The 26,816-nt window shown below is 33.0% G+C and overlaps 1 protein-coding gene and 1 long non-coding RNA gene across 4 annotated transcripts; one reads left to right on the top strand and one right to left on the bottom strand.

The window, feature by feature from the left end:
- Nucleotides 1-9: 9 nt before the first annotated feature.
- On the bottom strand, nucleotides 10-21,067 carry LOC109338274 (phospholipid-transporting ATPase 3-like). 3 transcript variants are annotated; one of them, XM_019575470.1, is made up of 28 exons: nucleotides 21,003-21,067; nucleotides 20,781-20,959; nucleotides 19,777-19,842; nucleotides 19,481-19,542; nucleotides 17,681-17,762; nucleotides 17,146-17,256; nucleotides 15,308-15,385; nucleotides 15,109-15,205; nucleotides 14,074-14,180; nucleotides 12,639-12,704; nucleotides 11,597-11,718; nucleotides 11,062-11,152; nucleotides 10,895-10,972; nucleotides 10,692-10,808; nucleotides 9,629-9,775; nucleotides 9,441-9,545; nucleotides 7,830-7,972; nucleotides 4,855-4,956; nucleotides 4,696-4,759; nucleotides 4,393-4,605; nucleotides 2,918-3,083; nucleotides 2,731-2,810; nucleotides 2,405-2,644; nucleotides 2,051-2,272; nucleotides 1,802-1,969; nucleotides 1,228-1,590; nucleotides 1,025-1,131; nucleotides 10-592 (listed from the first exon to the last, which is right to left on the bottom strand). In XM_019575470.1, exons 2-28 carry the CDS (start codon nucleotides 20,937-20,939, stop codon nucleotides 283-285), a joined length of 3,666 nt encoding a protein of 1,221 aa, XP_019431015.1. In that variant the 5' UTR covers nucleotides 20,940-20,959; nucleotides 21,003-21,067; the 3' UTR covers nucleotides 10-282. The 3 variants fall into 3 exon arrangements, with proteins under 3 accessions (XP_019431015.1, XP_019431016.1, XP_019431014.1); XM_019575471.1 differs by having other exon boundaries at nucleotides 19,481-19,537; XM_019575469.1 differs by lacking the exon at nucleotides 21,003-21,067 and having other exon boundaries at nucleotides 20,781-20,978.
- LOC109338278 lies at nucleotides 3,096-7,056 on the top strand. The gene is made up of 2 exons (XR_002106538.1): nucleotides 3,096-3,450; nucleotides 5,061-7,056. It is a non-coding gene; the product is annotated as an uncharacterized LOC109338278 (long non-coding RNA).
- Nucleotides 21,068-26,816: the final 5,749 nt, after the last annotated feature.

Raw genomic sequence — 26,816 nt, 5'->3', positions numbered from 1 at the left:
GTTCACTCAAAAGATCCAATACATTCCAATCAACTAAAAAGAAAATCACAACCCTTAGATTTGAAAAAAGGACTATATGAATAACTAAATATCGTACAATGTACAATCTGTGAAAATCCTGAAAACCTGCACTAGTTCCACAAAAAGAAAAAACACAAGACAATATACTCTAAATGAAAATGACCCAAGCATTCAATATGGCACATTCTATTTTACAGAATTTCTATGGCTAGCTCTTAATGGAAAACCAAACTAATGTACAAGCATCCATCCGACTCCAGATTACTTATTTTGATGCCCGGTCTTCTTCCGCGATTTCACGCTAGCACGTCTAGCAACATCCCATGCCTTTGGTGGTGCATACATGCCAAGCTGTGCTGCGAAAAAGGACTCGTACCCAGGTGAGTCAAAAGCAAATCCAGTGTGCTTTGATATCTCACGTGGGAGTTTTGATATGGCGTAACTCCTTGCCTCTGCTGGCGAAAGCTGGTCCTCGATCTCCACCAGTTGTGCCCTTTCCGACCTATCAACCTCATGTCTATGCATTTCTTGAATAATTTGATAATCATAGGGGAAGAACCATCTTTGAACCCTGTAACCAAATAAATTAAAATGAACAGATGCCAAAAGCCCCCTCCAAAGAAGGGTCTTAGGAATAAAAACAGTGACCACTAATCTATAATAAAATATTGTGTAGTTAATAAATGTACAAAGATTTACAAGCATCACAAATTCACAACATTCTCCCTTAAATTCTATATGTACGACACTAAAACATCATGATAAAAGAATGAGGAGTTCTTGAAACTGAGACACATCATATAATTTGACAGATTGACTTTCCACGACATGACTCAAGTAAGAAATTTAGATAAGGTTTCATGTGAATGCAAATGTAAAATTTCCAATGGCAAAAGTTATTTATATATTTGGTCTTGATCTAACTTTCTGTAACTTAACAGATATCTCTCCATCAATGTCATGCATAAACAGTATAGGAGTTCTAACAGATCCAAAAATTTACCCCTGGTAAACAAAATCACAGAAAAGTGCAGCAACAGGAACAAGAAGTAGTGTGATGTAGAAATAGAATGTACTCATCAAGACATATATGGCAAAATAAATATTCTCCTGCAAAGAAATGAAACAAAAGTTAACATATTTTTTTAAGGGGTCATAAGGAAAGTACCAAATTTTCTTTTAAGCACACAGAGAGAGAGAATTCACCTGTCTATCATAAGGAGTGGAAATCCCTGAATATATAAAAATAAAGAGAAACCAGGCTAATATACTTCCACCAACACTAACATAGTGCCATCTTGTGATTGAATTGCAAATCAAAAGTAGTCGCAAGTTGACCGTTACTACGACACATGTAAAGGCCATTGTGCTGACATCCCAGAGTCCAAATATCTTTCCAGCAGAGTTTTTAGCACTTAAATTTGTCGTGCTGACAAAATAGAAGAATACTAGAGACTGGTATACAGAAAAGAAGGCCCATATAGCCACAACTCTCCATTTGAAGAAGACATTTCTTATTCCCTCCATGTACAGTTGAGGATACTTCTTGGATAGAGACGCACTGACATCCTGCGAGGCACAAGTATAACAACAACCACCAAGTCTTAATCCTACTAGGCCGGTACTTCAAGTAACTAATCAAAATATACCATTAAAGAACATATGTATTGTAATTAATGAAGCACAAGCCAATTATATAAGCAAATGGTATATGCTTCCATAGATGAAACACGCCTACCCAAAAGAAACTGCAGTCCCAAATTGTTGGAGAAGATATTACCTTGTCAAATAGTCCAACCATGATCACAGGGAGTGCAGTGAAGATGACATTATATAGTGACTGAAACCAATCGTCATAGAATCGCTGACCAGAAAACCCAGTTTGAAAAGTAAACCAAAACTGAGTAAGAGTAAATGTAAGATTCTTGTAAAAGAAGTATATGACGACCTGCAATAACAAATTTTCAAGCGTGTTATAACAATAGAACACTCATGCATGGGTAGTGTATAGTTTACAAAAGCGCTAAACCTTGCATATTCGAAGGTACGACCACCGGCCATGAACAAGAAGCAAATCTGCAAGGTAACGGAACTGTGCAATTGAAAAATCACTAGCCATCACAGCTTGCATTCCCTCCATCCCACTTATGCCAACACCAACATGAGCAGCTTGAATCATGCTAACATCATTGGCTCCGTCACCAATACTTAGTGTTATTTTATGCGCACCTTTCTTGACCATACTTGTAACCTGTAAGCAGAGGTTGTGCATGAATATTAGCAAAGTTTCATATGCCAATGCACCAAATTCTACTAGGCACTTACTAAATCGGACAAAAGAAAGAATAATAAAGGAAACAACAATATGGTGCGTGAATTTTACCTGTGCTTTCTGTAAAGGAGAAACTCGGCAGCAAACAACGGCATGACAATTCAAACTTAAATTCAACAGCATCACTCTTAAACTTGGATCCAGTGCATACATTAGACATTTTCCATCAATGACAAGTGCTAATTTAGGTCCAGATACAGAGTGAAAATAGCTCTGTGCTTCCTCAAGGCACTTCTTCAACTGATTCTTAACTTCTTCCTTAATAAATCGTGCGGTTTCTACTTGGTCACCCTAAAAATTACAAAATACAACAATTGCAGTCAGAAACATTTAAGAACTATGATCAAAACATGGAAAGGAAACAATGTGCAGCTTACTTTCTCCTCCACTTCTCTAATTGCATCAGTTTCTGAACTGATAATAAATTGCCTCATCCCATTGTTTATTAAACTGCATGCTGTACCAGAGGGTGAAAACAAGATATAAAATGAGTAATGAGTAGACTTTTGCCAACAAAATGATTACATACACAAAAAACCCAGCTCTGATTCAAAACAGACTCACCATATGCTATGTTTATTGCTGTTTCAATCTTATCCCCAGTAAGAACCCAAATTTTAATACCAGCTCTCTGAAGAGTCTCTATGCAAGCTGGCACTCCCTCTTGAAGCTTGTCTTCTATGGCAGTGCTACCAATTAAAATGAGATCATTTTCAATAAGTTCTGCCACCTGTATTTTTTTCTAGAGGTATCAGTAAAATAGAACAACCCACATTTACTAATTTTATAACAATATAATCTGAAAATTCAACAGCCCAAGTTTACTTTGACTTGATTGTTAACAAGGTCACTTCTAATTTCTTACAAATATGCAGTTCCAGAAAGTACAACATTGGAATAAAAAATTTGGTTGTGATAGTCAGTAGAGTGAAGAATAATATGAACAGCACAGCCCTTTCATTCTAATTGTTATATCAGGTTTCTATTCTCTGGCTGAAGCATGGATTCAGTAAGCAAAGAGATGAAGCAATTTATTATCAGTCAAGAAACTGATCCACAACAACAACAACAACCAAGCCTTTATCACACTTGGTAGGGTCAGCTACATGAATCGAACGACGTTATAATGCTCTATCATAAATCATGTTCATTGACAAAGCATTGATCTCGAAGTCTTTCTTAATCATTTCGCCTATGGTTTTTCTTGGTTTCCCACTTCCTCTAGGAATTGGACTAACCTCCATTTTATCTGCTCTCCTTACGAGGGCTACTACCAGTCTCCTCTGCATTTGTCCAAACCACCTCCATTGCGATTCTAACATCTTTTCTACAATAGGAGCTACTTCAACTTTCTCCCTAATGCATTCTTTTCTAATCCTATCTTGTCCAGTGTATTGATTCATCCAACACAACATTCTCATCTCTGCTACATGGAGTCTATTCTCTTATTCACATTTCATAGTCCAACATTCATGATTTGATGATGTAATTCTTAATTCTTCAGACTGTTACAGTTTAATGTTCAGTAGTTCATTTACAAGATCCTAGTGGAAATTTCAAGACTTGTTAGTTACATTAAAAAGAGCTCAATGAGTACCTTGAGGAAGCACAGAGCAAATCACACAATCAAAAGTATGAAGCCAAAACCAAAACTTTAATTGATGGCAGAATTTGTTTAAGAATGATTCTACAGAGTTTGAGTTTGAATTGTTATGATGTTTCAATCTGCCAATAGCATGGTTATGACATTCTAATCTTTTAGACTCCAGTGATGTGTCGTTGCAAATATGTATATAGCTCAAATTAATAAAAACAGCACAGTTTTTTCTTTCTAATCTTTAGTCCTTAGATTCCAGTGAGGTTACTGATGTAAAGCAAACTAGCCACCAAAATTGCCAGCATTTAGGGATTTATAATCAACAGAACAATAGTTTTTTATTAAACTTAACTACTTATCAAGGTAAGCTATTCCAAGAAAAATAAATCTTCTGATGCTTAAGATACACACATCAAATCTATAAAATCAGGATATACAGTACCTCGTCTAACTTCTTTTCCCGATCACGTAGAGAAGACTTGGCCTGAATAAACTTCTCATTCCAGCTTTCATAAACACCAGGATGCACTTCTTTGTAGGCCAGACATAATGTGCGTAGTCCAGCAGATCCAAATTGTTCTAAATGTTCCCTAGTCACTTTTTTTATATCATTATTACCATCAGCCAGTCTCTCGTAGATTACATTATCAGCGCCCTGTGAAAAGCAAATTTCTTGGAATGAGTCATCCTAGCCAAAGCGATACAACATTTTAAATTTAGTGGAGAAGCCTGAAGAAACTATTACCTTACAGTATAGCATAAGTCTACCATCTGGATAACGACATATTACAGACTGACGCTTCCTTGTACTATTAATGGAACAAAAGTTACAAGTGATGTCAAGAAAATGCAAATTTAGAATCTCAAGCACATTAGAATTATTACCAGTTGGAGGGATGATTACCTATTAAACTCAAGCACATTTAGAATCTCATAAGACACATCTTGAATGTTGCCCATCTTCTCAACATGAGATTCACGAACATATATCATCGTAGGTGTTCGCCTGACAAGGAACTGTTCTGATTAGCATCAAATCAAACTGAAATAACTGCAAAACCTGGAGCTCTATTTTAAGTATCAGAACCACTAAGAACAACCAAGCCTAAGGTCAGCAAATTTATCAGAACCAAGAAAAAAAGGTAAATTTAGGGTAGTAAAGGAGTCATTGCATTCATGCTGCTACTGCACTTCTCAAATGACAACTCAAATCAGACTTAGCCTTTTGAAAATAAGACCGATTTACCCCCATTTTGTGAGTATTAAAAATTAAGTGTAGGCCTAAAGACTGGAGGAGGTAGATTAGATAAGACATTCTGTGACAAAGGCACAAATAAATTTAACAAAAGTACAGAAGATATCCTCAAAACTTCACTTCTTTTGTAATAACAGGCCCAAATTAAGGGTCATTTGTGAATCAGCACAAGCTTTTATTTGATGACTTTTTTCAACATAAAATTCCTACGAACACATGGCACACCTTAAACCATTCAGTTTGTGCAGTAAACCGATAATTGGTGGTTGAGGTGACATTGTCAAATTACAGTCCCACAAACTTTTATATGGAAGTTGCATTGACTTGATAAGTAGCTAAATTTAACCAAAAACTATTGTTCTGTGGGTTATAAATCTCCCTAAATGTTGACAATTTTGGTGGCTGGTTTGCTTTTCATCAGTAACCTCACTGGATTCAAAGGACTAAAGATTAGAAAGAAACAATTGTGCTGCTTTTATTAATTTGAGCTGTATACATCTTTGTAATGATACATCACTGGAGTCTAAAAGATTAAAATGTAACCAACATGCTATTGGCAGGCTGAAACAACATGAGAATTGAAACTCAAACTCTGCAAAATCATTTTTAAACAAATTATGCCATCAATTACAAGTGCTAGTTTTGGCTTCATACATTTGATTGTGCGAAAATAGCTCTGTGCATCCTCAAGGCACTCATTGATCTCTTTTTTAATTTAACTAACAAGTCTTGCAATTTCCACTAGGACCCCGTATATGAACTGCCTAACATTAAACTGTAACATTCTGAAAATTAAGAATTACATCAACAAATCATGGATACTGCAAATTAAGAACTACCAATCATTACCCATTTTTAGCCCAATAATTTGGTGGTTGAGGTGACATTTTCCATCTCGTCCAACCCACAAATTCAATGGAACACCATATGTAGTTACACACACAAAAATCTCTTCTATATTGAATCATATATTAGCACACATGCCTATTAAAATATTCTGAATCATATATTATCATGCACGCCTATTAGACTTTGAGTTTTAAAAAGAGAAACAAGACAATGAGAAAGTAAGATGTAACAGGAAAGTAGGATGTTGTAATAAACCAGGGAAAAAATTCAGCAAACTTCAACTTAATCAAGAGGACATCTTACACTATCTAGTAGTTATTAATTTATTATAACCTCTATGCCTATTTATCCCTGTTAACAGGGACGTAGATTTTGTGTCCCAACCTTCCTCATTATAATGTGTCCAATCTCTTCTATGGTTGATGTCCTCAGTCAGTGACCATCACTTTTTTAAGCAAAAACCCAGAATATATCAAGATTTTCATAGAGTTAGCATCAACCTGTCATGCAAAGTTCCCGGAAACTACATTTGTTTCCTATAAGTGTGCACTATACTAGTTTATGCCAGTATCCTAGCATCAGGAGTAACACAACTGATCTTACAATTTCCATCCAACACCAAGAAACCATAATAGCAAGTCGGTATGAGTTCAAAAGCTCTTTTTCTGCGTTAACTGTTTTTCTATCTCTGATTTCTCTTTCTATAGGCTCAATTCAAAACAAAGGTAAACAGGAATTTGAATTCTAATTTCAAAGTCAATCAATCAAATGAGTATAACTGAAAATCTCATTTTTTGTAAGGTCTCATCTGATGCATAAGAATTTAATGCCAATCTTTAACTTCGTTGACTTTTCAGCACAGCTCCATCTCAAGAAGTTAGTCATTTAGGTCGACAGTCCAAGGGGCATTTAAATGAAACATCTTACAGACAGAACAACACGGAATATTATTCATAATACGGATGATACACCAATAGGTTAGATATATACACCTACAACTTTTTAAGAGAAGCAGCTAAAGTTGGGTCCCAATCTCTTGATTTGTTGGATTCCATGAGACTAGTAAATACAATTAAATGAACCTAATTCTGGCGATACAATCTATTAAAGAATATTTCATAAAATAACTAATTGAACACCGTTTCCACAAAACAAGTTTACATGAAAGACTTATGGGATTAGTGAGAAGTGCAAGTATATTAGAGATTTAGAGTAGAATATAGACTAGTATCTTTCATGTACTAATAGAGTGTAGTGGTTGACACACTGCATCCGTCTCTGCTAAGTCAGGTGATTAAGGATTTTGCTATAGCTGTGTTTCTTATGACAGCTCACAGTAGTCTATATATACCTAGCTCTCTATGTAATAGATCAATTTAGAATTCCTTTCAATACAATTGAGTTTTCAATCAACTCAAGAATATTCGACAACTCTCTCGGTTCTCTCTGTTCTCTCAATTCTGTTATCTTTACAGAGTAGAAACCTATCAATGGGACAGCTTGAGATAGAAATTGGGGCACAGAATTTACATATTATTAAAAGGACACTGCCAGTGAGTTTGTAGCTCAATTGGCAACATCCCCAAGTCTTTAATATAGAAGGTTCAATCCTTTAGTAACCTTTCCTCCCCTATCAAATCCATTGCAACCCAAGCATAAATGAAAAGTCATTATTGTGTAGTAGTACAAAACACCCATGAAAGCTTGATATGATTCTTTTTGCAACCTACAGTCAGGTAGAAAATTATAACAGTCAACAAGTTCTAACTTTGAACCTGTAAAAGAAGAAACCAAAGTGCTTCGCAGCAATAACCAAAGCAGACTCATCAGGTGATGCAGCTTGATATCTGATCTTTTCAACGGACTCCTCACCCTCCGGAAGTACAGTATGGCATATAGCAAGGCATCTGAAAAATTCCTGCATAGCAAAAAAAATTTACTTTTTCATATATAACAACTTAACTAATAGAAAATCTTTACCAAATGAGAAACACGTTAAAAAACCTAAATCAACTTCTCTTCCAAAAACTATTAATTTAAGGTATAGGATCTACACTATGCCAACTGCACTTCAAAATTATGCCATAAACATAAACCTGATTAAAACATACCAAACAGGCTTTAGATATTCATCCTTTTACAAAACGATAACAGTTAGGAAACAAAGCAATTGTTGACATCTATGAACTTGTGGCACACTTGTTTTTTATATATAGAATAAACTTTCAGTACACAATTGTTGACACCAAAAATGCTTTTCAATACCAAATAATAGGTTCCTAAGTATCCAACTCAGTCAAACAAAGTGTTGCATGGAGCTCATGACACATGGATACAATTGAGATGTCTTGTACAGTTTCTAGGATAAATACAACAAACAAACCTTAATCCCACTAGGTAAGGTTGAGCTACATAGATCAAGCAACGTCATAATGTTCTATCATAAATCATGTTCATCGGCAAAACACTAATATCTAAATCCTTCTAATCTTTTCGCCTATGGTTTGTCTTGACCTCCCTCTTCCTCTAGAAATTGGACTAACCTCCATTTGATCTATTCTCCTTACTGTGGGCTCTAATGATCTCCTTTACAAATGTTCAAGCCAATGACGGCACAATTGTATCATCTTTTCTACAATAGGAATTCCAACTTTCTCCCTAATGCATTCATTTCTAATCCTACCTTGTCTAGTGTGTCCAATCATCCAACGCACCATTCTCATTTTGATACATAGAGCTTATTCTCTTGTTGACATTTTACGGCCAACATTCAGTCTCATATAACATTGTGGGTCGTACAGGTATGCAATAAAACTTCCCTTTAAACTTTAGTGGCACCTTTCTATCACATATGACACCTGAAGAACTTCCCTTTAATCTTATGGTTTACATCTCCGTCAATTTCCCTATTGTGTTGTATGGTTGACTGAAGATATGATTTCCAATTTTTACCTCTAAAGTAGTGTTTATCCGCCTTTTGCTAAACTTACACTTCATATACTCCGTCTTACTCCGATTTATATGAAAGTCATGTCCTTCTAAAGCTTGTCTGCACATTTATAGTTTCTCATTTAATTTCTCTCTCTCTAGAGTCTCCACCTAGAAAAACATGATCCTCAAAAAAGCATTCATTATGGCACAGATTCTTTAACATGCACTCTGGGATAAATATGATCCAATAATTTTTATTTAACATGAGACAAGCAAGAATTTACAACAACAGATTTACCATTATAATCAATTTATATTAAGAAAGTAAATGGATATTGCTGTAAAGAAACTTTTTACTCAGCAAGGATCAAACTCACAAACCAAGAAACTGAATACAGGCTTGAAAGCATAAACAGGCTACTGCTGCCAATTTAAAGTAAAGAAAAATTACTCACCTTGCAGAAATCAGGATTAGGCTCATTCCTCCAAGCTCCTCTCATAAGCCTATCATCATCAAAATTAAAACCCTTTTCTTGCACTACATTGGGTGATTTGTTTTCCTTCAGACAAAAAATAATAATATGTTACAACTGTTTTCTCTTGACAGAGATCAACTACTTTCATACAATGCATAGGTGTATACCTCAATTTTTATGCCATTGCGCTCTGCTATTCCCCTCTCAGTTTCAGTCACACCATTACCATAGATCTCTCCTCCAATGGAACACTTGAAGAACTCCATTAAGTTTCTTGTTAGAGTCCCAGTTTTGTCAGAGAAAATGTATTCCACCTAATCAAATCAGCAAGTAAAATTATATTACTCAAAAATCTGACAAGAAACAATATACACAAACACTGCCAAAACTAATAGATATTTCAATCACACAATTGCTGGAAATATTTGTAACAGCTACAAGACTTAGTTTATATTAAGCAAAAATTGGTGAGGGGAGTGGAGGAAAATAACATAGGGGACAGCAGAAGCACAATTTATCCGAACCACTAGTTAGAAATGTAATAGCGACTATCAGGACAGTAGATGATACTGCAGAAGACAGATTAATCAAAAGCTCCTTGCAACAATTTTGATCTAGAAAAAGAGGTCTCCCATATCGACATGGTTAAACGGAGACATCTTTTGATATAAGTGAGAAGATCCAAAAGAAAAAAGACATATATTGTGTTATTTGACAATGTAATTGTAAATAAGACCCAGCCAGAAGTTCTTGACTCATGAACTTCAACTTTGATTAGTCCCTCAAGAAAAGATGTATGCATAAAATTTTCCAACTCCATGTAGAGTAGAAAAAAGGTGGAAAAGGAACTTAAGGCCTCAGAAGCTAACCTCTGGAGTGAATTTTAGAGTGATAAAGGCAATACACTGGAGGAAAACAGTTCCTTTTTCAGGGACAAGCTTTGACATGGATTGGGTTAAGAGGGTTCTATAAGATAAGGCGTACAAGGTGGGTTTGGCTTAGTGGAGACATGAGTATCACGATACAAAACCACTTTTCACTTCATATATGTTTTGTGGGACTTTATTCTTATGCCTTTAGAAATAGTTTTTATATTGATTTATTTATTTATTTTACTTTTCCAGGTCCCTACTCCTTCTTGAGTATATCATGTTTTCTATCTTGCATTTTTTCCTTCCATATTAACAATAATTGATTTCATTGAAGAACAAAAGTATGATAGCAACAGACCTGCCCAAGTTCTTCATTCAAATTTGATGTTCTGGCCAATGCAGGTGTATTGGTTTCATTATGGTACATGCACAAGTCCTTGTTGATAAATTGAGTTGACTGAATAAATTTTATCATCTGATACAGTAACCAAAATAAATAAGATTTTCCCTTTATTAAGACATCAGTATTTTTCGGGCATATAATATGACCAAGACACAAACCTCTATAGACACATATAGTGAAATGGGGATGATTGTCGAGTACAGTGTGATAAGGGTAAACATAGTCAGGATAAAAACCTGGCAAAACAAGACACAACAAATGAGTTAAGAAATAAATTAAAGGATATGGATATTCATCATGATGGAGCAGAGCAAGTAGACAGTACAAAAAATCTATTTCTTGGGTTGAACTGCGCTGAGCCTTCCTCTGATGAATCAAGGTGTAAGTAGAAATACTTTTTGTTCACGAAGATAGCACTGCAGTTTACACATCCAAAAACATCATTCACAAATATATCTCTATATACTATTATGAAGGGAATTCTCTTTTTTCCCAATTTATTTTACTTCTCTAAAATACACCATCCTGTTTAATCAAACTTGTATATAAATGAGGAAACTCTCCTCACTTTATAATTATAGTCCTTTTTAATAAAACTTCATATATATGATGAACTCATTGTTGTTACTATATAATTTTTTAGCCTCAACTACAAATTCAAAAAAAAACATGTTACATGCCCCATCAAAACTCTAATATTAACAATAACAGTAATAATAACTATAAATCTAATGCAGAGTTTAAACAAACCAATCCCAGCCCCCACATAACAGTGTGCTCTGATATAAACCCCAGTAAACATAAACAACAAAGTAGAAGAGGTCCAAGCAAAATATAAAGTCATTGTTTAACTCCCACACCTGCCTATGGCTCCAATAAAACACATCACGAAGAGAGTAGCAAATAGAGCGAGTATGAGCTTGTCAAGCTTCCTCTCCAATGTACTTCGTTTGGAAGGGACATTCATTGTATTCATCATCACCTGCAATATTATTTCAAATGCCAGTAAAACAGTATCCATGAACGATCAAGCAGGAATTTGAAACAACAGCGAAATATCCTGAAAAGGCAAGTACAGACCAAGTAAATTCTTACATCTCAATCCAACAACCTACGGCAATTTGGATGGAGGGCAATGGAGTGGAGTGGCAAAAGGAGTCCGAACCTTTGGACATTTGGAATTGAACATTTTTGTTATTTTATATTGTAAAGCACTCACTCCATTAATTATCATTGTAACTTCCAAATAATAGATGATATTTTATTACATTTCCATTCCTCCTCCCATTTTGAACCCTCCATTATGAACCACTCCACTCCATCATCTTCAAAACTACATAAGCCTGAAGTTAATTCGCACTAACAGAAGAACTCAGACAAACAGGAGAACAATCAAAACCAATAGATCTATAAGAAACTAAAGTGGAATAAAACCCATAAGAGGTGCTACATTCTTTTAGGGTGTTTGGTTTGTTTACTATTTTTATTTTTAATTGCTACCTTGTTTCCAGTTTGCTTCCTATTTAAAATATTGACAAATTTTGAAAATGGAAACAAAGTAAAACAAGTTGGCTTTTGGTAATAACAAAAACATGTGTCCACCAAAACATAAGTGATTTTAAGCTATTTTCTTCTATCCCCCACAGTGACCCACAGACCCAAGGATATTCATCCGTAATTGGTACCATAGCAGAACTAAGAACCTATAATGCTAATGATAATACGAGTTACCACCTAGTCATAGCTGACTAGTAGGGGTCATTATTAGAAAGTAGTATTCATAATTATTCTTCATTATTCTTTGCATCACTACCATATAACTATTTTTTTACTACATGCCAGACAAAGGGATAGAAAATTGAAAGAGGTATCGTCAATAGGCATTATTTCACAATAACAAACCTTAGTTTCATGTCCAGTAAAAATAACAACCCCAACAACATACTCTGTATTCCTGAGACTGCACCCCTGAAAAGGCACCACATTCAATAAGTCAATGCAAGTTCCATTTCATAAACTAAATAAAAAAATATCAGCATCTATCAACTATAAAGAGCAGTATATAAAAGGGTAGCCTAGTGCACGAGGATTTAACAAAGAAAAATACTTTCACTCACCCTATCAAAAATTATGGCTATTCTATGAATAAGAGGAGTGCTACAAAAACACCTTTTTTGCCACTTTCTCCCTTATTGGTCCACATCACCAGATTTCAAAATATACTAACTAGTTAACTGCTAATGCAGGTTTTGTTAAAATTTGTTTATGAATTTATTTAAATATTCTCTTCTCTTTCATCCCTCCACCACCTTCCCAGTTTACAGTCTCGACCCTGACTCTTCAACACCTGTCTCTGGAGAGTCACCTGTAACTTTCATTGGCGAGTCGCCGGAGAGCTGCTCGTTTTCTCCATATTCCTTGTCTGTGCAATTTTGTTTCCCAAAGCTAAAGTTGTTAGCTTTGTGCTTCTGGTTGAACTGATAATACCAAAGGTGAAAGCTTTATGGTTCAAGTTAAACTAATACTGCCCAGGGTGAAATTTAGTATGACAATGATATCAAATATAGAAAGATTCGAACAACATATTTAAGATTCAAAGTCTTTCTGAATCGTTTAATATCTTGCTTTAAGATTGCAGTGACCGGCCTTACAAAAACCCCACCGCAGCAATGAAGGAGGGCAGAATAATGAAATTTGACTAGTGAGGGATGGGAAGATGGGGTTTTGGAGGAAGGAGGGGTGAACTATATTTATAATAAAAATTAAATTGAGTTTAAGATTAAGTTATCATATTTTTCTGTTTTATGGGACATTAGTTGTTAATGTGTTCCACTTCAAATTGTGAATAGCAACACAGACAAATTACGATCTTGAATAGCAACAGTCATCGTAAAAACAAAATCAAAGACTTGTACTTCAATTCTCAAAAGTTTAGCTTTCAAGAACACAATACGCATAGAGAGAATAGAACATCATGAATTCTCCTTTTCCCATCCATGACCACTGGTCTCACAGCAGCAACCAAGGTATGCCTCTCTTTGTCCATAGCATCTCTCACAGTTCACATCTTCAAATCAGTCGAGAGGGTAAGGGTTTCAAGCTGGGGTCTAATCTTTTTACTCAATAAGAATAGAAATATAAAATAAAATTGAGTTAACTTGTACAACTGGTAGACAGTAATCAGTTAAAAATATAGGTGTTGTGGACCAATAGGTGAGAGTGTGGTTTAAAGAATGAGTTTCAGAGTGTGATGCTAGTATCCCTCCTATGATTAAACATATAACTCATAACAATAAAAACTACTCCAAACAGCACTAGGAGAAAAAGTGGAACATACTCGTAACAAAATTTGGTTTGGACTGAGAGGTAGTGTTTGCTTTTCAAGTATAAGATTTCCAGTGAAGGTATACAATGAGTTGTTTGGCTGTTCACATTCAATTTCACCTGCAAGTCGTTACAAAACAACTTGTTTTAAATATAAATTAGCAACAAAACAAAATTTCATTTATCTTTAGAACTGAAACTCGACAATTAGATAATAAATGAATCTTGCACAGACTTCACAACAATATGCCCTAAAAATTACAATGGATGACTCTTTAAAGAGCCACAAAAAGTTTGATTAAGGAAAATACAACCAGCTTAGTAACAATTAACCAGACAAGTAAATAAGGCAATGTAAAAATATAAAAATAATCCACAAACCAATATTTGAACATGATTAAACATTCATCTAGTATATGTGATACAATCATTCACACAGATTTTAATACTTTTAAGGTTCTACCCATTCTGAATCCACAAATGATCTAATGCTGGAGAATGAATGTCATGATTAAAATCAACACACAAATTGTTAAAAGAGATTATAAAATTCTAGCTACTTGCAGGGACAGTAGATAAACAAGAAAAAATGAGTAAAATAATCATGGAAATTCAACAGTAAGTACGTTCTCAAGTAATTAAAACATATCTACGATATAATAATATATAATTTCACCAGATAGACTCCACTACAATGAAGAGGATGCAGCTTGATAGATGTGGTACATTTCAGTAGTCATAGGCATTTCAGTACACATAGCTATTAAATGAGAAGCGGATCACACCGCAAAGGAATCAAGGCATGCAGCAGTACATATAGCATACAAAATGGACTGATTAAATGGTAATCCTTGTACTCAATACACGGATAGATGAGCCAAAACAACGATAATGCCACAGAAACTTATTTTACTATAAATGTTAACAAAATGCTCATAAGTAACCTAGAACTAAAATAGCAAATACTCATAAGGAAGGTCATTCACAACAAATTTGATAAAGGTTAGTGGAACTGTAGAATTATAGGTTAATCAAGAAACATATAAACCTTTGAATTCAGATGCCTTCTCTGGTGTCAGGTAATCCCAAGTCTTTTCCAATGCTTTCCTAATCTTCAAATTGGTTTCCCCATCCAAATTAGCAGTCTGTCATCCAAACCTAAGGTTAACAAACTGCAGTGACTACTAACAAATGTCAAAAAAACATTCACAACATATTGAAAAGTATAAATAAATAAATAAATAAACCTCAGTGTAGCAGACACCATCTGCATTTGTACTAGCCAAGAAAAGCAGATCTGCAGGAAAGAATCCATCCTGCTTAACCTGCAATAGAGAAAAAATTGGAATTATAGTTAGCATTGTGCAAAAAAGTAACAACAAGAATGACACCATCACAAACAGCTCAGGAGTACAACCCCAAGGGTCTGCAAATTACATAAATCTCCAAACAAAACAAACAATTTCAATAAAAATCACAGGTTAACAAAAAAAATAGAACCATCAAAAATTTGGTGATTTCCCTACTCACTCTTCCTTAGAGTATTAAAAGGGAAAATTCCACAAATATGATAGAAAGTTAGAAACTGGTTCAGGCTAGTAACAGAGGAAGAATATGAACTCTGTATTGGAAATCACTCTTACCTCAGGTTCTGAATCAGAATGATTGCAGAATCCAAGAAAAGTAGAGCTAACAAGACAAAACTGCTCTCAATTCCAGGAAATTCGACAGTCCTGGCTGTCCCTCCCAAATTCTCTCCACTACTCAAAGCTGTTTTCCAAAATCTTCCCTCTATTCCTAGTTATACCCTATGATCCCTTGTCTTCCCTCCCATTCAATTAGAGCTTCTACAAACCAAGAGTTGAGGTGTCATATCACAACTACTAATTGTCTCTTCAATAATTAAAGTTGTTTACGACATCATTTATGCCCCCGCCACATTTTTCCTAGCATGCAACTTAATTGGAGGTCTACTAACAATATATTTCAACTAAGAAGGCCATGTCCTTGCGATGAAGAAATAATAACCATCCAGAATCAGTCACTTCAACTAAAATATAAAATAACGCATATTAACTAAACTTACAATCACGTTGCTCTAGGAATCCATCCACACTGCTGCGCCCACCCAGAGGTAAGCAAATAACAGGGAGAGATTGGAATGAGGAACCCAAATCAACAAGTTGAGAAATTGGAAAAAACAGAGAAAGGAAAATGGAAAATTTTATTGATGACATGAATCAGAACAGAATAGGACAAATGATACTCCTCCAAGGGTTCCCCATCACAAAGGATTTCCCCTTTCATAAGTGAGAAATGCTAGGTTCTCACAAAGCTAACAATCAGAATGTTCCCCGTATTCCCCCCTATTTACCTACGAGATCCCCTCTATCTCTACACTAACTACTCTAACCCTCTAATATTCCTCGGAAATAACCTTTGACCCGTCTGTCCTATCAGAGAAAGCAAATAAGCAGAGTGTTACTTGTCTTTCTAAATAAAGTTATTATCTTAATAAAAAAACATTAAACCTAACGTAAAGAAGCATACCCATCTCAACCAGATATATTCAGGAAACCAAAACAACAATCATATTTTATCATTAAGATCCCACAAGATAACTAATGAAAGATGTAAGCAATAACAAACATTGGAAGAAAAATAAATTGATGTGCAACATTGAGAAATTAAACAGAAATAAATCAAGGGAACATGTAAAAATTATTAAGAAAGTCAAAAATATCTGGTGATATAAAATGAAGAAATAAATTATTGATACTTAATATTGTATAATGCAGAACCGAAACATTCATATTTATATAGAAATGGGTCAGTAAAGACAAAAGGGAGTTTCTCAAAATCAGTAATTAAATCTTTAGGGCATGCAGGAGGGAAATAGCATATCCTAGACATATGTAAGAAAGATCGCTGTCCATAATTATAAACATAATAATCAACATCCAGCAAAAGTCTATAAACATAGAATCAATTATCATTGTGGGTATCCTTCCATGTAAGCACCCGTTTAAAACGTAATATGTCAGATTAAATCAAGCACAGAAAACTAGAAACATAGCATGCTCACCTTGATTATGTCTCCAACCTGCAACTTTTTCCATGGTATAGGCTCCCACTTTTGATCTTGCAAAACATCTATTGTATTATTGTTTATGGCCATGTCATTTTGAAAACGCTTCTGTTATACACAATTTACGAAGATAAAAAACATATATTAATTGGAGGAATACGATTACAAAACTACGGCCATATATCTAATCCAACCTATGAGAAAGTGTGGACAATTTTCAATTAAGGATGCCATCAGGAAAAAAGGAAGTGAGGTCAGAACTACATTTTGAAACAAAATAAGCATAACAAACATTGTATGATAAAATATTTATGTCATCATACGTATCTACTCAGCATTCTCCTATAACTTGGAATTCCTTAAAAAAATTATCTTAATAATGAAATCTGAGTCTCCCTCATCACAATTTTTAAGTAAAACACTAAAATGATAACAATCAAGTCTGAGTCGCACTAGGTGGGGTCGGCTAAGTAAAACACTAAAACATATATATATAAAAGCAATGGACAAGGACAGTAAATAGAATACTTACCCAGTCCTCAAAAGCTTCCTTGATAAGAGAGACCAGAAGCACAAGAGATAGTGGGAGCACATTAGTTATTGGAGACACTGGACTGCAGCATCCAAAATATGTAATTAGACTTAATCTAACTTTTCAAATAATAAAATTATATAAAAACATTCAGGATATCAAGTACATATCAGTGATAATGATGACCTTCATCAATAACTAAAGCATGGCAGGTGCAAGATCCAAGAAAAACAGGATAAATGATACCATAGTAGTAGGATTAGAAGCTACTTGCAATTATAACAGTATCAAATGAGTTGGCTAGAGTTCTGTTAGAGAAAGACTCTATTAATAGAAGGCTAGGTTGTTAAATCAAGATGAATTTAGTTGGTTAAATCCAGTTGGAGGTTTGCTTCTCCTTAAAAACTGCAACTCAGATTTCCGAGTTGGTCCAAGTATTTTCATTGAATTCCAGATTTTCCTAACACAATTCTTTTATTTCCAAATTCTTGGTTGATTCTGCTAAGGTGTGTCAAAGAAGTAACTAATAGATATAGCACAACTATAGTAATGGCAAGCTGGGTAGGAACTGAATGGGCAGAGTACTTAAGAAAAAATAATCAATAAAATTCAAAAAGAAATTGTTAGAAGTTCAAGATGAAGCCATGCAGGGCTTCATAGTTCATAAAGAAAGCACGTCGGTGATTACAACTTCAACTAACTTAATATTTTGTCAACCAAAATACTCATAAACATGCACTAAATATGTACAACAACAATCAACAATCAAGCCTTAGTCTCACTATGTGGGGTCAGCTACATGGATCGAACAACGTCATAATGCTCTATCATAAATCATGTCTATTGACATGTACTAAATATGTGAACAATCAAAAACTTAATTTTAAAAGCGAGGGAGAGAGATAGAGAGAGACCAAAACCCTAGCTCCCTCTAGATTAATTTTACACACAATTCATCATGCCTCAAACTCTGATGTCACAGCCTCACAGGTACTGTTCACAGCTCCAAAATAGCCACCATTCTACCTTTTAAACCGGTCCATTGCTTCCAAAAAAACCCTTTATATTCTTACAACCTTTTCTCCTACACCCTCATATACACCTCATCTTTCTTTATATCTCTTTCTTACTTTCACATTACATCATTAATCACTTAGCTCTCCTCTTCCTATCCCTCTCATCCAAAAGTAGGTGTGGGAGTATCATTTTTCTCTTCCGACAATAATCCAATGACCATGAACTTCAACAACAACAAACAAGCTTTAATCCCACTAGTTGGGGTCAGCTACTTAGATTGAACAGTTCCATAATGCTCTATCAGAAACCATGGCGCTTCAATCCACCATTTTTTATAGAAATGAAATTTCAACGAGAACGAACAAAGAGAAAAGTGGAAACAAAGGCAGCATATTAAGATATCCTGCTAAATTAACCAATTTGTTTCACCATGAATTTACCATTAACCAACCGAAACCTTAAACCTAACCCATTAAACCTTGCAACATCCTATGTCAACAACCATACATATAATAAAAAATATAAATGCTAATATCAAATGAGGAAGATCAAGGTCCAATAAACACATCTTATCCATAAACAAATATACACTCTAATGGAAAGTGCTTAACTAGAAGCTAATACTACCCATATCTGGCAGTAGCAATCAAATGACAAAATATTTTTTGGTGAAAAGATGTTATTCTGCCCCTCTAATGATTCTGCTCTTTTCACAAGAAACACAATTAAGCTAGCAAGTTGCAAATAATCTTCTAACTGTGAAGTTGACTAGCATTTACATACCTAATTGGTGTGGTTGACAATATTGAGATTGAAAGAAAGTAGAGATTGGCCACCCGTCTGAACTGCAACATAAACAAAAATGTCTACCTTCTAAGTAACACAAAGACATAGATAATATGGCAAGGGATAGACCCCACCATGTACAGACATGATTTATCCTTGGTCCTCGATAAATTAATTTCGGCATGACTTCACATATTCTAAACCAAAAAAGCCATTTGATTCTACCAGCCATGATAATGTAATATTTCTGACAGGAAAAATATCTTAACATAGAAAAGTTTAGAATGACTTACCTGTTCGAACAATCCTTTTGGCAAAAAAGTGAAGAAGTTAAACTTTGTAGTTGATATTGAATTCCCCTGACATAATAAATATTTACAGATCAAAACCAAATAAAATTATCAAATCAAAGCATGTGAGATAGAGAAAATAATATCACTCATGACATGAAGAGTAAATCTAAATTTGTGAAATTTAGCAAACATAAAAATTTAAATGATCTTAAAGGTGTATGCATAACACTACACGACGACTTGCTTGACTTCAGCTCAGCCAACACCCATGTTTAAAGCTAACATACAAAAGGGAGGAAACGTTTATAGCTACAAAAATTATTTTCGAATGTCTGGCCCATAAAGGAGGCAATGTTAGACAACAAGTTTTAATGTAAGTTCTTCGATCGTAGCTAATTTTAACTTAATCCAGTGAAAACCTTGTCTCCTTATCTTGGAAAATAAGGATCACTAAGCCCTGAACAAAAAATTACTCCCTAATTTCTTAAATGACTGACTATTGCGAATTCAGTATTTTTCATTTTGACTAATGCAACTAAAGCTCCACCAAAAGTGCATCAGTCCAGCATATCTGTCTTATTATGAAACTAAAACAGGGAATCCTTTAACTCAAATGTTTTTTTTTAACTATACATAGTTACATAATTCTTTCATTTACGTATTGTAACCGAGTTCATCATAATGATAAAATATGAAGAACTGTGTACCCAAATGAACCACACACAATTACTTGTACTCGTATCGTGTACCAGGTAACTATGAGACTAAAGTCTTATGATGGACAAACCAAGTAAAAAAAAAGATTTAACCAATTAAAAATCTCCATCTATTTGCTCAAGTCAGACACAACAAATCTCCATCTATTAACAATCCTCACTTCAACTAAGCTATGTGTCCGAATTAAAATAAACTAAACTATGTTTCCACAATTAATTGATAATATAATTTGAAAAACAAATAAAATAATGAATATAAGAAATGAAGAAAGAATGAAAATGGTGAACCTTGAAGCGGACGTGTAGATTGGCTTCCCGATCATTGGAGAAAATGGTGCGGTGAGTTGGAGCTTGAGGTTGAACTCGACCGAGTCGAACAGGTTGAGTAGAAGTGGATCGAGAAGCGAAAGATGAAGCTTGAGATTGAATTCCATCCCAACCGTTCATCTTTCCAATTTCATGCGATTTCAATCCCTAATTCTTCTTCTTTCTCTTTCTATTTCTCGTTCTCTTTCTCTTTCTCTTTCTCTTTTTCAGATCAATCTGAGAATGAAACTGAAAACCAACGCTACTTCACTCAAACCAGAGATTCAACTTCCAATTTTCTTGCTTGTGACACTTTTACCCTTTTCTTTCGTATGGATTATTTATATAATTATTAAATTTATATGTATAACTGGTTAATCATGTTACAAATAACTGAGTAAGTGAAATAACTACTGGATTTAAATCTTTAATATGTCACCATAACAAATATGAAGAAAAAATTGGAAGTAAAGCCGTTTTATTGGATGTAAATTGACTAATTTATATATTATATTATAAATTGACTAACTTATACCTAAAATTGTTTAATTAATTATTTATTAATACCTTGATGTATAAGCTAACGTATTAGTATCTTATCATTTAGTATTATAGGATATTCTCATTAATTGCATTGTCTAATTTCATTTTTTGGTTTGACAATATTATATATTTCCATGAGCAATGGGAAATCAAAACCATATAAAAAAGTGTTTGTAGATTGAGTATTTTTCATTTATTTTTAAGAATATAAGCTACATAGTACAACTATTTGAAGGATTGAGTTGAAGAATAGAAGTAACATTCCTTTCATTTTTAGTGTAATTATATTATTTTTTTTATATTTTTTAAAAGAATGTAATATATGTGTACTAATAGTATAAATATTAATATGCAGTTATTACATCATCTATCATTTATTTGTACTATTTTTAAGAGTTAATGATGATTGAAAATAAATAGTGTATGTTGGAGAGCTATGAAGCACGGATACTAATACGTGTGTCGGGTACGATATGTATCTGATACGTCGACACGTATTTTTTCCAAAATACAGGATACGATACGTTCAGGGATACGCGTATAAAATTATAAAAACACATAAAATATGATAAAATTATAAGTGTAAATCAAAATATCCAAAGAAAAAAATATGGAAATTTAAAATCACTACTTCCATAACAAATCTATCTTGTTCTATTTTAATGAAAACGAATCTATCCTAAAATTATTGTCCTCCATAACAAATATATTTTATCCTATTTTAATGAAAACGAATCTATGTTATCATGTTTTATTGGAAACGAATCTATCTTATCCTGTTTTATTGGAAAAGAATATATCTTATCCTGTTTTATTAGAAACGAATCTATATATTCTATACTTTACTGAAAACGAATTCATATATCCTATATTTTATTGAAAACGAATCGAATACGTGTCTTAATATTTATTTTTTTTATTTTATTTTTTTTAATTTTTGGATACTCTATGGATACGTATCTTTCGCGAATCCGAACGTATCCGTGTCGGATACATGTCGAACACCGACACGTGAGGGTATTTGACGAATTCGTGCTTCATAGTCGGAGAGTATAAAAAAATTTATTCTCTCTACATACATATTTTTTCTCTTTTTAGAAATTGAGAAAATATTTATATTTATTTTATTTTGCACTTATTGTTTACTACTTCAAAAGATTTTATTTGTTATTTTTGTAATTGTTTATTATTTTGAAAAGTTTTTATTTTTATTAAATGGAATTTCATTGATGTATTACAATCATTCGTAAACAAATCGAGGACAAGAAGTGGTATTATGACCTTTCCTCGATATTTGATAATTTAATTCAAGAAATTAGTCACAGAAAATGATAAAAACATTATTTTACTCTAAAAACTATCTATCGTCTATTAATTAAAAAAGAGTGGGGATTCATTACTCCAAGAGTAAGTTTTTTCTAGCGATCAATTCTAGAGATATCTAATGGTTTAGATCTACTCATTAATTCAAACTATTAGATTTTCGTATAATGATATAATTGTGGTTAGGATGGGGAGTATGTTTAAAAAACTTACTCTTAGAATAAGTGGATCTCTCCTCATTAAAAATATATTTTCTAAAAATGATTACCATTTATTAATTAAATACATATTTATTGTCCAATTAGTATTACTTATAATTTATGTGATATTATTTTATCACTATTTTTTGTTGTTGTTTGTACTATTTTAATAATTATAATTAAATAAATTAAAAAGAATAAATAAAAAGATTATGAAAACCCATATCTAGGGCTCGGAAATTGCGAAACGGCTAATTACATCACAAGCAATTAGCCAATGTTGAAAACTATGTGATCTGGTTGTTGCAAGCGGGTCGCCAAGTTTATGCAGGAATGAGATGCATGTCAAGTTGAGGAGGCATACACTAAAACTATTAAGTAGCACACTAAATCATTATGCGATAAACATGTGTTTATTGAGCAATGATGCTTTGTTATGACATAATCGACCAACGGAAGACGATAGAGGAATCAACGTTGGACATGTATGGTGCACATCGTTGGTCCTGAACTTGAAAATTAGTGAGTCAATCCGTGACTGCCACGTGTGGATTGTAGCACACGATTTATGGATGCAAAAAATACCCGTAGGAGAGTTAATCTTATGTACTTATAGATATTTATGGATAGTAATTTGCCTCTAAGGCTCTATCAATCACCTTAATTTTATATCTAATAAATATTAATTTTATTGTCCAACTTTGATTATAAGGTTATTAGATAGTGGTTCTTGTAGAAAAAAAAAATCTTTCAACCTTATAGTTTCTTAAAACTTCAGGATTAATTAGATATTGATGGATCATTTTTTTTTTCAAAATAAAAAGTTTAAAGAGCTTATAATTGTATTATCTTAAATAGGACCATATGTATGAAATTAAGAGCTTATAATTGTGTAAGGTTATTTGATAACAGACAGCTTTTATGCTTATATTGCAATATAAATGAAAAACACTAAAAAAATATTTGGGCAATTAGACAAACCACTTAAAATATAAATATGTTGGATTTACATTCAAATAAAAGTGGATCCAAAGCTTAGACTTTATTTATCAAATTCAGGCTTCATTTGGTTTGCATAGAAGAAAATAAGAAGAGAGAAAGAGAGTAAGGAGAAAGAGAAAGAAGAAAAAAGAGTAGATTTTTATATTGTTTTATATGAGAGAAGAATGAAAGAAAATGAAAAGAAATACACGTTTTCATTTCTTACTCTTTTGTTTGGTTGAATAGAAAGTAAGAAGAGAAAGAAGATGTTATGCTTCAAATGACAATAATACCCCTACAAAAGAGAATTTTTTGTTTTATCATTAATTAAAAATAAAACTTTAATTTTAGATTATAAATTTTATTAAATATTTTTATTATAATTCAATTAATTTTTCAAATAATATTATTTTGATGTCTAAAATAAACTTATGTATATTAATAGTACTTAAATCCAAAAGTGAAGAAAAAATTAAGGGTAATTATGTTATTTTATACAAAATCACTATTTTTTCCTCACTTTCTCACCAAAGTTGAAGAGAAAACATATATGGTGGGACCCACCCAATTTTAATTATTTCCTCTCTTTCTTTCTTTATAACTAAAGGAAAGAAAGTATTGTTGTTAAAACCGTACCAATTATCAAACCGGTCAATGTACTAGTATAGTGGTACAATGGTTCAGTAATTAAATCGCATGCTGGTTAAACTGGACATACCTTCTTATACTTATATATTATATAAACCTATAACAATTTTTTTCCAAATAGGTAGATACTCAAATTTATAATTCATATTCATAATGTACTCAAAATTCACATAAACAAACAAATTTAAGTCTTTAACAAATTCAAAATCTAAATTACAAAACATATATCAATCCAAAATTATCACTTAACAACCGCAAAATATAAATTAATAACACAAGTTTACAACGCACTCTACAAAACAAATAAATTTAGTGTTTTGACATTTAACACCAAGGAGTCAAAGTTGTCTCATATCGAGATTATATTTTTGTACCAAATCCTATCTTCATACAGTACTCCAAGATTACACAAATGTGAGTGACATACACACGAATGTTAAAAACCAAAATGTGTAATCTAAGTATGCTTTAAAAGCATGTGCTTTTGAAGTGTTGAAGAAATATTGAAAAGATTGGTCACCTTATAATGTGTTTTTAGTTTTTGTTTTAAATATACTAGTGTGTACAGGCACTTCGTGCCTACCGACGAATATTGTGTGTTACTACATATTCAATTTTTATATATTTCATTTTTTGAACTAAAATGTATTTGTTGTGTTCGGTGTACTTTATATTATATTTTTGTGTGTTTATGATAATGTTTAATTTAAGGTGAGATGTGTGATTTATTAATGTATTGGTGGTAGTTGCTTAGATTATATAGTTTTTTTGTAAAAATTAAATAATATTAAGAGCAATATAGGAAATGAAAATTACACCATGAGGGAAGTTATTTCAAGTTTTTGCTTTATATATATATATATATATATATAAACCAACTGGTTTAGTCAAATACCAGCCGGTTCACCAGTGTTTTTGACCAGTTTTGATACTGAGCCGGTTCAACATATGTGCCATACCGGTTAGGGGTTCGATTCACTAGTTTTCTGATTGAATTGGTCGGTATGATACAGTTTTTACATCATTGAAAGAAAGTCTTCATTTCTCCCCAAATTCTCTCATTCCATTTTCTCTCCTCTCCAATTTCACCATACCAAATAGAGGCTAAGTGATGAGATGTTGACCAAAGTAACGGTATATTCTTGTATCCAAGAGCAAATATTCTTAAAGGGATGAATCATAAGAAAACAGTGTTGTTAAAACTGTACCGGTTATCAAACTGGTCAGAGTACTGGTACAGTGGTTCAATCGGTGGTTCAGTAATTAAACCGGGCATGCCTACTTATATATATATATAAACCTATAACAAAAAAATTCCAAATAGGTAGATACTCAAATTTAAAATCCATATTCATAATCTACTCAAAATTCACATAAACAAATAGCTTTTAATTCTTTAACAAATTCAAAGTCTAAATTACAAAACATATATCAATCCAAAAGTATCACTTAACAACTGCAAAATATAAATAAATGACACAAGTTCACAACTCACTCTACAAAACAAATAAATTTGGAGTTTTAACATTTAACACAAAGAAGTCAAAGTTGTCTCATATTGATATTATATTTTTGCACCAAATCCTATCTTCAGACAGTACTCCAAGATTACACAAATGTTATTGAGATTATACACGAATGTTAGGAACCAAATGGTGTAATTTAAGTATGTCTTGGAAGCATGTGCCTTGAAGTGTTAAAGAAAGTTTGGAAAGATGGGTCACCTTGAAATGAGTTTTTAAGTTTTTTTTCAAAAAAAAAAAATTATATGTATAAACCGGCCGGTTTAGTCAAATACCGGTCGGTTCACCAGTTTTGATCGGTTTTGATACTTGGCCGGTTCAACATCTGTACCGTACCAGTTAGGGGACTAGTTCACCAGTTTTCTGGTTGAATCGGCCGGTATAGTACGGTTTTTACATCATTGATATTTATATTATTATTGTTCAAAAATTGTTAAATATTAATTATTGTTCAAATTTTCCTATTTTAATAAATAAATAGTTATGATAATAAGTAACAATACTTAATATTTTCTTTATTTGAAATATTTTCTATAATATTGTTATTTTAGTTTTTTTGGTGTCAATGTACCAATATTTTCATTCAAATTTATATATGATTTATACATTGTTCATTGCTATGCTAGTTTAACATTAGTGTTCAACTTTATCCGTTAAAAAAACTAGAATACTAATGTTTTTAAAATTTTAATTAATTATGTATACATTCATTTTAAATTTAATTTATTTTAAACAAAGTTCATAATCAACATGTATAATGAATCAATTCATAAAGTCCAATAAAAAGTGAATTACGTTAG

This window comes from Lupinus angustifolius, unplaced genomic scaffold (genome assembly GCF_001865875.1).
Source record: "Lupinus angustifolius cultivar Tanjil unplaced genomic scaffold, LupAngTanjil_v1.0 Scaffold_21_32, whole genome shotgun sequence".
NCBI lineage: Eukaryota > Viridiplantae > Streptophyta > Magnoliopsida > Fabales > Fabaceae > Lupinus > Lupinus angustifolius.
This window is presented reverse-complemented; position numbering and strand designations above follow the sequence as displayed.

What these genes read in the sequence shown, in the direction of transcription:
- LOC109338274 (XM_019575470.1), bottom strand. Translation starts at nt 20,939, where the DNA reads ATGAACGGTTGGGATGGAATTCAATCTCAAGCTTCATCTTTCGCTTCT. An exon ending in AGGAAGCTTTTGAGGACTGG is followed by an intron (nt 17,257 to 17,680) that starts GTAAGTATTCTA and finishes TGTGTATAACAG; the next exon opens with AAGCGTTTTCAAAATGACAT. An exon ending in TTACTGGACATGAAACTAAG is followed by an intron (nt 11,719 to 12,638) that starts GTTTGTTATTGT and finishes ATAATATTGCAG; the next exon opens with GTGATGATGAATACAATGAA.